The sequence below is a fragment of the Papilio polytes genome, unplaced genomic scaffold (genome assembly GCF_000836215.1).
Source record: "Papilio polytes unplaced genomic scaffold, Ppol_1.0 DF822845.1, whole genome shotgun sequence".
NCBI classification, from domain to species: Eukaryota; Metazoa; Arthropoda; class Insecta; order Lepidoptera; family Papilionidae; genus Papilio; species Papilio polytes.
Genome location: NW_013526359.1, coordinates 258,741 through 272,138, shown reverse-complemented (window position 1 = coordinate 272,138; position 13,398 = coordinate 258,741). Strand labels below are relative to the sequence as shown.

The 13,398-nt window shown below is 32.9% G+C and overlaps 2 protein-coding genes across 2 annotated transcripts in view; both read left to right on the top strand.

The window, feature by feature from the left end:
- Positions 1 to 1,202: 1,202 nt before the first annotated feature.
- Positions 1,203 to 1,856, top strand: LOC106105306 (vegetative cell wall protein gp1-like). Its single transcript, XM_013285597.1, has one exon. The coding sequence runs from the start codon at positions 1,203 to 1,205 to the stop codon at positions 1,854 to 1,856; it is 654 nt and encodes a 217-aa protein (XP_013141051.1).
- Positions 1,370 to 13,398, top strand: part of LOC106105471 (SH3 and cysteine-rich domain-containing protein 2) — a 95,548-nt gene continuing 83,519 nt past the window's right edge. The window contains exons 1-2 of the mRNA XM_013285794.1: positions 1,370 to 1,848; positions 2,053 to 2,241. Coding sequence (XP_013141248.1) covers positions 2,136 to 2,241 — 106 coding nt within the window. The 5' untranslated portion in view covers positions 1,370 to 1,848; positions 2,053 to 2,135. The remainder of the gene's footprint in view (positions 1,849 to 2,052; positions 2,242 to 13,398) is intronic.

Below are 13,398 nucleotides of genomic sequence, written 5' to 3'. Positions count from 1 at the left end.
TTGAAATTTCTGCAGCAACAACTCACTTTTATTGGCCCAAATATTCACAAATATGCTTTAAGATAAATAAATTTCAGCTGACATACAAAATAATGCGATGGTCAATAAAACAGGATTTTTAATGCATAATTAGCGACGGACCAATATCTTAGTAATTCAATTAAGTTGTCTATGCCCAGTAATTCACATCTGTTGACTGACATTTGGTATAGTGATACATTCCGTTGCAATAAATAGATATTTAACATTACATATGTAAAGAGGATTTAAATTTTAGTCAAATATAGTTGTAAGCGCATTATGGGCTGTGACGACGCGAAGTTCGAAGGCGAGTGAAAAGAGGTCGAGTGTACACACAATACAGTTCTCTGAGAGCCATCTCCGGCTCATTACACTTAGACATTTTCGAAACAAGATATAAAAATTTCGCTTTCAACATCCTCTTTGAATTAGTCTTAATTTATTTGACTTGAGTACGAATTAAATAAAAGTTATGTTCTCGTTTATTTAAGTAAATATACGTAAAATAAACGTTATTGTTTTTCCAGTTTATATTTAAAATTTCTGGGTACCACATATAATATGTACTTGCTATTATGTTTGTTGTTCTCAGGTGCATATTCTAAAATATGTTAAAGGTAATTTTTTAATATTATTTTTCTAAGGATTTATATCTTTGTGAAATAAGTAAGAAAAAGAGGCGCTTTAAAAACGGTAAAATATCCTTAGATAAAATTTCCACAATAACCGTAACACGCCTCGTCTACTGGAAGCATCGTAAAGTTACATTGTGTAAATTTTGAGTGATACTACACAACAGGATTTGCTCCAGTTATTGTGGAAACACTTGACACGTTTATCTAAGCCCAGCTTAACTTGTGTTGTAAAATGAAATACCTATAATATATTTTTTTCTTATCTAGGTTGAAGATGCGTTACATGGACGAGTCCAGTCGACTGTCGTTACATGAAGAGTACACCTTCCTACCTCCCTCAGCTCAAAATCTCCCATAAAACATTCCTTACCCTAGTTCCACGTATATAAAATAAAAACTTTACATTCCACACAGAATTCAGCAACGAATTGACTAAAAAATTGTCATAAAACGATAACGAATTAGTTCGGTGGTAGTGAAATAAGTGAACGCGCGTAAACCTCTTCGGAGGGCGCGAGGGGCCGGCGCGATGCGGTCTCGCCAGGGATGTACGTGATATATCCTGCAGAAGAAGTAGTTTCCCTGACGTACAGCTCGTACTCGCTGCCCCGCGCTCGGCAGCGGCCGACGCTCGACGTACTGTTCGAGCCTCCGCCCCAGCCGTCCCCGCCGCGCCCCTGCACCCCGTCCCCCGCCCCGCCCCGAGCCGTCTCCTTCCCCAAAACGGCGCCCCCGGAGCCCGCGGAGCGCGCGCCGGCCTCGCCGACGCCGTCGCTCGAACGGCCGGCCAAACTGCGCGAGCGCACCAAAGCGAAACTGCTCAAGAAGCTCGGACGCCACGATGACAGCGAATTCGGCAAAATCGTTAGGACCCCCGCTCCAGATGAGTTCGAACTGCCCGCCCCCTTGCCTACTCCGGCCTTCTCGCGGAAGAACATTTTCGACAGAAACTTTGATGCACTGTTCGAGGTAGCGAGCACGCCTCAGTTTACTGCGAACATTCGTGTCACAACTCCTGAACCCGACCGGCGCTCGGACGCGTCGGGCACACAGTTCCCTTCTCCAGCGACATCATCCCTTAGCTTACTTCCGCCACGACCTTATTCCGAACCCGTGGCCTCCAACCCCTCACCCGCGCCTTCCGCTAGAACATCCACACCTTCGACGCCGACACATCGATCGTCTCTTGAAGGTTTTTAAGAAAAAAACGTGTGGATTTGACTGCCTGGTGAAATATTAATGCGTGTTATTTCTATACATGATGCATGACTTTTTGGGTGATACTAACAAGCTTGAATGCAAATAACTCATAACATAGCGATTTACCTAACCGGTTGGGATTTAATAAAGTACATAAAGTAATTAACAACTAAAACATCGTGTCATTTCTTGACAGGATCAAGTTCAAAACCGAAGAAGAGAAGTTTCTTTAGAAAATTCAGTTCATCAAAGGAGACGACGCCGCCGAAGTGTGTAAGCATGCAGCAGCCGCCGGTGGAGATGGCGCTGCGGGAGCTGACGCACCCAGCGCACAATGATCAGCTTAAGAACCAACAGCAGGTCACCTTCAAACTGGTTAAGACAGGTAAGTCTATTTTAACTTAATTGTTTGGTAACATTTGAAATCTATTTTCGAAATCTTCATGTCATATTATTGTACGGATATTTTGTCGGTAGTTTGATTCAGCAACATAGTACGAAAGTGGTCTCTCTGTCACATCCTATCTCTCTCGTAATTGAAATTCGACCACAAACCGCTGTCCAATAAGATTTACGCTGTTGCGAAATCTAAACACAATTCACACCGTCTATAAGTCACTGAGTACCAGTAAGATATATTTATTACTATGTTTTATTCGGAAATTAATAACTGATCAGATGATCAGAAGAAATGACGCTTAAAATATGTTTCAATTTATATGAACCTCTATGAGTGAACATTAACTAATTCTGAGTATAAATATTACCGTCTGAATTTCTCAATCAAATATTTGGATTAAGAGTAGTTTAAAAGAAAAGAAAAAAATGAATATATGTACGGTAAACAAAAAAATCATACGTTTTTCTTTGTATTAATTTAAATTTTATAAAAGTTGTCAAAGTATTCAACTTGCATAATACAAAAGGTTTACATAGAAAAGAGTAACGTAGATGAAATCATTGACCTGGCTCACAAGTAGAATTTACATATTTAAAATGCACGCGAACTCTGTTAATAAAACTCATAATTAACTTAAAAACGTTAGCTTCATTTACTTTGACAAAAGAGTCAGTGTTTAAAAACAAAAGAAAATGGACCATGCTTTTAATATTTTTACTTAGATGAATTATAACATCGTGAGAAGGATCATAGCATGAGTTTTAGCATACTACAGGAAAACTAAAGCAAATATTTCTGATGTCGAAAATATCAATTTAACTTAACATACGAAGAGTTTTGTAACAATCATCTAATTATTCCTATTTGGCTTGTTAAAAAACAAGCCTTTTTACTTTACAAGCGGTATATTTTTACATACATTCTATTTAAAACGTTGACCACTTTACACACGAGGGCTGTTGACCCATTTTCGAGAGGCGCTGAGAGTGTTCGTTGAAAAGCCTCATTCCCCAAGGAAAGTAGAAAGATGAATCAAGCTATTGACTTTTTACTTAAAATTTAGTAAAAAAAGAATTATTTTAATGAATTATATAATAACGAAATACGATTATGTATCGATTTTAGAGTAAAGATCCACAAAGAAATCAATGAATTCAAATTTAAATCATAGTTTAATCTGACAATGTTTTTATTTAAAAAAAAAAAACGAATTTACTATGCCATTGTATGTAGTTATAATATAGATATAATTTAAACAATTCTAGTTATAACCAAAATCAATAACCAATTTACTAATAAACTTGGAACAAAGTTAGAAAAGCTTTGGTTAAGTTACATGGTTAGAAAAGCTTAAAATATTTTGACCGTTTATGCAATTCTTCCAACTCTTTCAAGTCAGTCATATTCGAATTGGTGTACATGAGAGCCTTCAATCCATCAACGCCATCTAGTAGCACTGAATCCCAATTAATTTTGTTAGTCTTGTATCGAGGTTCAGTGCTTCTACTGTCGACCCGAAACTCGATTCCACGATGCAATTTACACAGTCCCCACTAGACCGCAGGGCGACGGGATTACTCAAGCCTGGTAGAGACTCGCTTCCCATTCCTGCTTTTGGACATAATCTTATTTCTTGCATAAACTTATACGGTTGCAAATGCTTTATATGCTGGAATCAGTAATGTCTTATTTTTTGGTTCAAATTTCTATACTATTTATAATGTTTAGGTACAGAAGCATTTTTTTTATTATGGTATAGCCTTTCAGTATTTAATAAATCGTTTTTTAAAGTAATATTTTTTTAATCTAAAATTACTAAATAATGCTTTATTAAATAGTATTTTGTTAATATAATAAGAATGGAACATAATTCCCTTGTATAAGAAAATTATTAATTAGAAAATAACTTACTAGTCTTGGATTAAATTTAAAATGAACAAAGCAATCCACTTACCCGTCATAGTATTGCATGACGGTCCAATTTAATTTACTGTTTTAGACCAAAAACCACTGTTTTAACATTTGACATGGTGTTTAAATCAATTTAACTTTACAGTTGCCTTTAGCATTTATTTTCAAGGATGATTTTAGAGAAGAGAAATTTTGAATGAGAGAGAATAACATTATTTTACATGTTGCCTTCGTATTCTTACATTAGTTCATTTACTTTCTAAATTAATTCTTAGTACAATCTATAAAATATCTATGCTAATATCATAAAGAAGAAAGATTTGTATTTTTGTATATGTATTTGATTCACGTGAAACTATTGAGCCGATTTCAAAAATTCTTTCATCATTAGAAAGATAATCTAACTGCGAGTAACATAGGCTATATTTGTTATTGTATTTTAAAATCACGAGGGCGAAGTCGCGTGCAATAGCTAGTTGTTATTAATCTTATATTCAATTGCGTAAATAAAGCAGTATTAATTCGTACAACGCTAATCAAAATAACAATTAATATCCGCACTCACAAACGTCATGTAGTGGTTCCAATTCAATCTGTCCAGAAGCCACAATACCGCACGATGCAACGTTACAAGAGCGGACATATCGACCTATTGTAGCATTTTGACCCACATTACTATGAGTTTTTCATACGAAATTACTTTGTTTTACGAATTAAATATTACCATACCATAATATCTTTAGCCCTTTTACTATTTCTATGTAAAAATATAAATTCGCATCTACTGAAAATTTTAGATGACAAAATGTTATCACAAACTTTTTGACTATCATATCCTTACGGTCTTTAATTCTTCTTTATTAACATCAGACTACATTGATAAAAAGATGATTCCTAATTTCAATGTAAATAGAGTAACAATAGGAATCATTTTTACTTAAAAATAAATAAACGGATAGCTTTTCATATCCCTTAAAAGCATGTAGCATTGTTTAAACCTTAAAGTTCGAAAGGTCAACAATACAATGACTAACGAGCTTTCGGGGACTTAATAATTCAGGTCTCGATCAGTTTACACCGAAGGCCTTGTTACAAATTTTGTCGACGTTTGAATTATGTATTGTGATCTACTTCGATGGAAATCTTGCGAAATGGAGTGCCGTAATCTGTGCCTTATCGGTGTTTGTAATCAACTCGATTGATCGCCGGAAGTACGGCATAATTTATTAAAAATATAAATAAGTCACATAAATCAGACATCTATCTCATCTTCATATTGTAAAAACGTAGCATTTAAAATTTGAAGTATTAGTTCATTTATTGTTAAAACTAGCCTTCGCTCGCGACTCCATCTGCACGTAATTAAAAAGAACTTAGTAAGTAGCCTATGTTTTCTTCCAGAATATTTTCTAAATCTGCGACAAATTTCATCCAGATTTGTTCTGTTTAGGCTGCAATTTTCTACAATTATCTATCCATCAATCCAAACTTTCGCATTCATAATATTAGTAAGATATAAACGTGGAACTACGATCGATATTATAGTGCCAAAAGACTTCATTACTACAAATAATGATGTTTAACAGCTTGGACGTTAACGTTAAAATACTTTGGCTGTAAAAATAAAAACCTGAACGCAAGGGCGCGTTTCCATCCTTTCAGTTCACACATCAAAAGAAAACAAGCGTTTCACGGAACATGTCCCCGTCCGCGGCACAAAGGTTCACTCTTTACATCAGTAACGACTCACGCTTTAAAACCAAGTGAACTACGACACTCACAATTTGTGCACGAAATTGTATTAACAGGAATAAAAGATTGTTTCAGAGATTTCGTTCTTAAAGAAAACGTTTGTTTTAAATTACATTATTAAACACAAACTTTCGGGGTTGCACAGGTTATTGCAACTTTTATTATTGTAATTTCCATATCTCGTTTTCTTCATGATCATCCATTTAACAAAAAAAACACCAATATTTATAAGAAGCGGGATTCTACTAAAGAAATATATTGGCAAAAAATATGTCTCTAGTACTAAATCTTAGTACTACTGTATTTATTTAAAACTAGCTGTTCCCGTGCAACTTCATCCGCATAAAATTATGAAAATTATATTTTATTGTTTACATGTTTAAAATGTACAAAATATCAATTGCAAATGTCAAAATGACATGACGATGACAAACCATGGCAACGTTGCTTCCTTGATGTTGGCAACAACTTATAGTGTCTTTCCCACATTAGGGTTTTTATCCAAAAAATTTACCTGCTAAGTTTAATGGCATGATAATATATAGCCTAAAGCGTGACATAACTGTAGAGCCTTTTATTAAAAAAGATAATTATTCAAAAAAATGCTGTTATTGCTGACATCTTTAGCAACAAAGAAGTGTGTGTTTACGATTTATTATAATAATAAAGATTGTAAAACTACGCCAATGCTGTAAACGATAAAAGTTGAAATAGAAAAAGCGATGTAGGCCAACAGAAATTGGGATTGAAAAGCAATTAATTTCATAAGCCTCACATATCGAGTTCCGGGAATGACCCTAACTGTCCGTAAAATCTCATTTCAACAATGCAATTTAAGCTGACCTCGCAATAACGTAGTCTATTTAGGATTACCTCGGCCTCACATAGGGACACAATAAAGTCCTTAATGTATTGTCTCTATAATGCTAAGTGATCTATGTAACGGTTTCTGTATTGTAATCTATACGAATATAATAAAGTGTAAACATGCACTATTTTTTTCATCTCAGCAATTACAACATTTTCTTGAAAATTCTTCCTTTAATAAAAGCCCTACACTTACGACACGCTTTAGGCTATATAATTTTCATGCTATTACACTTAGGGAGTAAATAAATTGAAAAAAAAAAAACTTCATGTGGGAAAGGGACCATAAACTACAGGCTGCCAACATTAAGAAACCAAGGTTGTTATGATAACGGTAATTTTGACGTTTGCAATTACGAAATTAACAAATGTAAACAATATAATAGTGTTTTTTTACAATTTCATGCGGATGAAGCCGCAGGAACAGCTAGTAAAATATTTTCCTACATGCATCATATTCAGAACTGTTGGGTAGGTATTTTATTCATATAAAAGGTTTTCTTATAACATTACACCATGGATATTTTTGTTATTAGGCATTTTTTAATATTAAAATAAAGACTTGTTTTTCAACATAAAATTAACAAGCAGAGTGATTGGATGATAATAATATTTCCATTTGAGTTGGCGCTGCAAATGTGAATGATGCTTATAGAATCTCATCCGAGCCTCTTCGCTTTAGAGCAAAGATCGTTAAAGAGGGCGCTGAGGAGCGTTTGTGGATTGTATATCCATTGATGAAACCTATTCATTTATTTCTTGTTATTTTCTTATAAATCACATGACTAGTGACTACTAGAATATAAAAAAATTCAGTCTTTATTTAAAAGAACTGCTTCGCCTCTTGTAAGCTATGAAAAATTTAGTTCATTAGACTAAAACAAAAAGAGTGAAATTATGTCATAATTTAATTTCGAGAATACACCGGACGAAGTCTCAAAATATTTCTAGACAATGCGTTTAATATCCATATTTATTGTCCTTTGTTTACCCTATATTTTGTTAAGAGGATCATTATTTTTAAAAATTTATAACCACGAAAGAACTTAAGTCCAGTGAACTTTTATGTTATAATATTTAGAGAGAAAAATGTTAATCTATGGACACAATTAACTTCAAGTTTTTTATTCACGTTTCCAAGAAAGTGCTTCAATACGCTATTATAATTTTAATGGCACAAAGAATTGATTTAAATTTATTACAATGTTGGTACAATCTATTGAGATGATTAAATTTCATAAACAATAAACCTTTGTTGGGTGAAGGGAAAATTTCTTTGATGTTAGCGGTGACTTTTTGAGTGATTTATATCGTTAAACGATAAACTTTTGACATTTAATAACAATTATAAATATTTTGAGCGTTTACAAGGTAATTAACAACGGTTTCAGTAAAGTAATTACTCATAGTAACCAAAGGTACCATAGTAACCCTTAAAAGCTTGATTTTTAAATCCAATTACAAAATGTATAAGTGTACCATTAACTATGTTTTTTACTGAAGGGGATAATAAAAAAATCAAAGCGATATTTTCGTGATATGATATCTCATTTTTGTTAACTTGTCAGACTGTGATTAGATTGTCACACTAGATTATCTGTCAAAGGTGACAAGTAAACAGCCTTAAAAATGCTTAAAAATAAAAACGATTGTAGGTGCCCAATGCGATTTATAACCCCGGTATCAAATTTGAAACTTCAGATATTTAACTGTTAAGTCGTTTATTTCTGGTGCATTCGTTTCACCAGATTATGGTTTACATAATTTTTGAATTTGGTTAAGGTCAAACATTTATTTTACTTATGACACCATTAAAGTTACGTTAAAATTTTACCCGGTTTTTAATTTATCATTAGATTTAATAAATACTGGATAAAAATTGCACAATAAAATTCCATTTACTTGTAATGTACGATGAAATTAATGATTTAGTATCTCCCTCTACGTAGAAATAGAGGATAATTTCACAACCATCTAGACAATTACGGTGATTGACCTATCTTCTGAATACGGACTGCGCTATCCACTAATTAATTATTCAAGCCCATCTCAACACTGTAACGTGGAGCGATTTAATCTTTTCGTAACTACCACTGTTAATTTATCCTAATCGAAGAATTTGATACTAAGACTTTATAAAATGAACCGATGTAGTGGTCCAGTTTTCAACGATTAATCCTACTAATATTAGAAATACGAAAGTTTAGATAGATGGATGGAAGGATGGATGAATGTTTGTAAGAGTTTGTAGCCTACACTGCTGTACGAATCTCAAAGAAATTTAGCATAGATGTAGAAGATAGTATGGAAGAACAAATAGACTACATATTTATGTTTTTTTTTTAATTTGACGGGGACGAAGTCGCGGACGAGTGCTAGTCACTAATAATATGTAAGTTGTGTATGTAATTAATATCAACTTTTACTTGCAATGCAAATAAATTGATTGAAAAATTATACCCTTTGAAATCTAACAAACGAAAGTAGCCCATGTTCAATACAAAAAGCCAATTTCATAGTGACAAAGTCCGATATCAGGTTACTTTGAATACCTGAAGAGAACGCTAAAAGCTAAAGCGTCTTTTTAAAAAGGTCTTTGAAAATCCAAGACAATGGGTGTTTGATGTCAAAGTTTTTGTATTCCACTGTTCATTGGATTTACTTCATATTGTAGTCATTTTGAATATGACCTTTATTCAAGTTATTATAGCCAATTAATAAAATAACGGTTTATGACTTTGTATAATATTTGAAGACGAAATATGGTGATAAAGATTGTGAATTTACTGTATTTATGAACGGCTTATTATTAACATTACGTTATGATTTTATAAAATTATTTTAAGATAACTTTACAATATAATTCAAGTAGTTTAACAATTTCTTAACTAAATAATACCTATAATATTTCACATATTTAAAGAATTAGATAACATAATACTAACGTCGGGGATTTCCTAAACCTCTTAAGAACCCTATATCTCTATGTTCCAGTAATTACAAGCCATGTAAATTAGACACCCTTCGTTGTTTAAATGCTTTAATACAAGTGATTCACTAAACATAGCTATTTGTAGATAACAGAAGACGTTAATTAACACTCAACACCTCGTACAAGCCTTAATTCTGTCACAAACATGAAGTGTTCTATATTACTTAAGTACCTACATATTTCAGTGCGTCTAAACATATATCTACAGACTCTTGTTATATTTAAGTATACTTCATTATATTCACAAAACTAAACTAGCGGCGTAAGGCACACATAAAAACTAGCTTTTGCACGTGACTTGGTCCGCGTGGAATTAAAAAAAATTAAATAGCCTATGTGTTCTTTCAGGTTACCCTACACCTCTATGATCAATTTCATTGAGATACGTTTAGCTGTTTAGGCTACAAACTCTACCAAACATCCATCCATCCAAACATTCGCATTTACAATATTGGTAAGATAAACAAAACCGTATATTTATATTAATAAAGACAAAAAGTAACTTAAATTCAAGCTATTAAGTTATCAGTTTCAAATAACAATTATGTGCCTTCTAAATACAACACAAACGGTATTAAAAAAAAAACTGTACAATAAAAGTATTATCTTACGTTTTTATCAGTAATTACTTCTTTCATTTAAATCTAACTTAGAAGCGTCAAAGTGAAATTGGTATAATAGTTATTTTAATGGAATCAGAGTCTATATAAGCCTAAATATCTCCAGGACCTCTTACTTCTGTATTAATTTCCGACACAACCAGTATGAAAACTGTAAAGAAACAGTGGGTTATATTTCATACAAGAATGAAACACATGTGCCGTAATTTAACCGTCCACGGACCAAGTTTCCTCGCTCGAAGAGATATCGCCTTTATTTATAAGTTTGTCTACTTCATTATATACGTTCAGATCTGGATTATCGCTGTCGCTACGATCGTGAAATATTACGCCACGTATGAAGAAAATACAATCAGGTTCACAACTCACACTGATTATCTTCACTGGAATATCACTTTCCCATCAATTACTGTGTGTGAAATTGCTGATACAGAACAGATAAGTCAAAAGAATCATAATGAAATGAGAATTCCTACGAATTTAATTAAAGAATTAACATTCTTCAATGGAATATGCCATTCTTGCTTCTCTTACTCTCAAGATTTGTCTCAAAATCAGACAGTGAATAAAATAATGTCAAGTTACCACACGGAATGTAAAAAATTATTCGCCTCATGTAAATGGAATGACCGATATATCAATTGTTGCAACGCTTTCAAACCAGTTGTTAATGAATACGGAACTTGCTTTACGATTAATAATAAACATGCTTCAGGACATTCTTTACATGTTGCGACATCGAAAGAAAACATCGTCGATAAACTAACGTTAACGTTATCAAAGAATGCTGAGGGTTTTCTCCATTCCCCTGAAGATGTACCATTTTGGAATATGGAAAACGACAGACGAACAACAATCGCAAATGGTGCTGAAGCAACAATGATATTTTCAATTATTGATATTGTAAATGAACCAGAAGTTTCTCTTATGTCAACTTATGAACGCCAGTGCAGATTCCCCGAAGAACTTCCACCCAATTTTAAAGTCTTTCAAAGATATAGCTACTCGGCTTGTATCATCCAATGTCGTATTGATAAACAATTAGATCTTTGTAACTGCACTCATTATACTTCGCCTCTTATTTATTACGATAGATACTGTGACTTAGAAGGTTTGAGATGTCTGACGAAGAACTATTCAAAACTGATGAAGCTTAAAATCCCAGGCACTAATGAGACTGGATTAAATTGTGATTGCTTACCATCATGTGTTGAATCTGATTATAATATTGTATCTAATAAAGTAAGTGATACCAAAACAATGCATCGAGGAGCTAAAATTCAGTTTAAATTAAACAATAAGCCCTTTGAACGCATCACTCGACAAGTGGCTCGTACGGCGTTAGATCTTGTTGTTGCTATGGGTAGCTGTTTCGGGTTATGTTTTGGAGGTTCTTTACTTTCAATTGTTGAGATTGTTTATTACGTATTCTTAAGACGATGGTAATGTAATTCGTCTACTGTATATATTTTCTACAAGCGTGGAGATAATTGAAATTTTAATGTAATTTTCTAGTAATCTTTTTAAAAGTGATAAATAAGCTTGTTGAATAAGTCCTCTTTGTTGTTTGTAGATTACTTCTTTTGTAAATACCAATGCGCAAAGTATTCATTTGAAATGAAGTTTAACATCTGTACCTATTGTACGCTATGGTAGAATATCAACTGCAAAGTTCTGCTTGACAATAGCAAACGCAAACAACCACGAGTACAATGCATTGCAAATACATATTTAATTTTTATGAAACTTTAAATATGTCCCAGGCGTACGCTACGACGAACAAGTAAGTCTAGAAAAAAACTTTTCATCTACATATTTTCTTGTTTATACAACACTAGAGTGTTGTGTTTTAATATCTAATGAAATAAATTTAAATATCCTGATATATATCATAAAATTATTGTTGACTTCACTTTAAGTATGATAAATTTAGTTAGAGCCAAAACTTTACCTAAAAATAGTAAATTTTAAATTAAAAATGTTAAACTCCTTATTAATATTTTTTTTACTTATAGTTAATACATACAGCGTTGTATATTTTCTGTTGCCATAGATTTTGAACACCCAATGTTTGTCAAAAAGAAACGTTTTTTCTGCGGCAACTCGATTTTGCATTGCCCCTATTTCACACAGTTTGGTCGTGTTCGTTAGATCAACAAGGCTGGTTGTACGGATTGTTCGGGGCTTCACTTGCAAGCTCTATTCAAACTTTGTTATTACACTCGTAGTCCCCGCTAAGCTGTACACGAAACTTTACAATCGCTAAGAGCTTTTTGTGATTTTAAGACGACACAAACCACGTCCAATTTTAAAGTCACCTTTACAAAGTTGTGTATTTTTATAATAATAAAACCTCACATTGGGGAATACGGCGTAATGTATTTGTTATTTTCAACAATGTTAAGTTAATTATAAAAACCTTTGTAGAAATTTTAAATAAAAATGTCTTTTTGAAATATTTTGTTTTCAGTAGAGTTTTTAACTAATCAAAAATTCAGAGATACACTTAAGTCTTTTATTTAACCATAGGTAATGTAATACTAAAAATTACCCTTTATAATTACTATCGTAGTTTACTTACTCAATTCCTTATTATAACGTTTGAATTATTCATAGTATCGAACGACGTAGACGGCATTTCTTTTACGTGCTCCCTGTTCGAGGGGAACAGCTAAGCCATGGTATAATTTTGATATTACACTAATACCTTTTTTGATAAATGTATATTTCTCAAGAGGATTTTTTAACATTATGAAATAGAACCTTTTGACTTCGACAACGTCCGCGCGGATTAAAGTAAAAAATTAATAAGCAGTCTTCTTCTTTTAGGCTACATCTTTGTCTTTGGCAAATTTTATTGATATACTCTAAACTGATTTGAAATTTCGTAGTAAGTAATGATCCTGATAAAAGTTGCTATGTAGTAATTCTTTTGTTTATATTCTGTGCATTGGATTAATAACCGTATGCTCTACTAATAAAGTTGTTTTCTATACAAGC

Bases quoted from the DNA above. Each gene is read 5' to 3' on its own strand.
- LOC106105306 (XM_013285597.1), top strand. From the start codon at position 1,203: ATGTACGTGATATATCCTGCAGAAGAAGTAGTTTCCCTGACGTACAGC.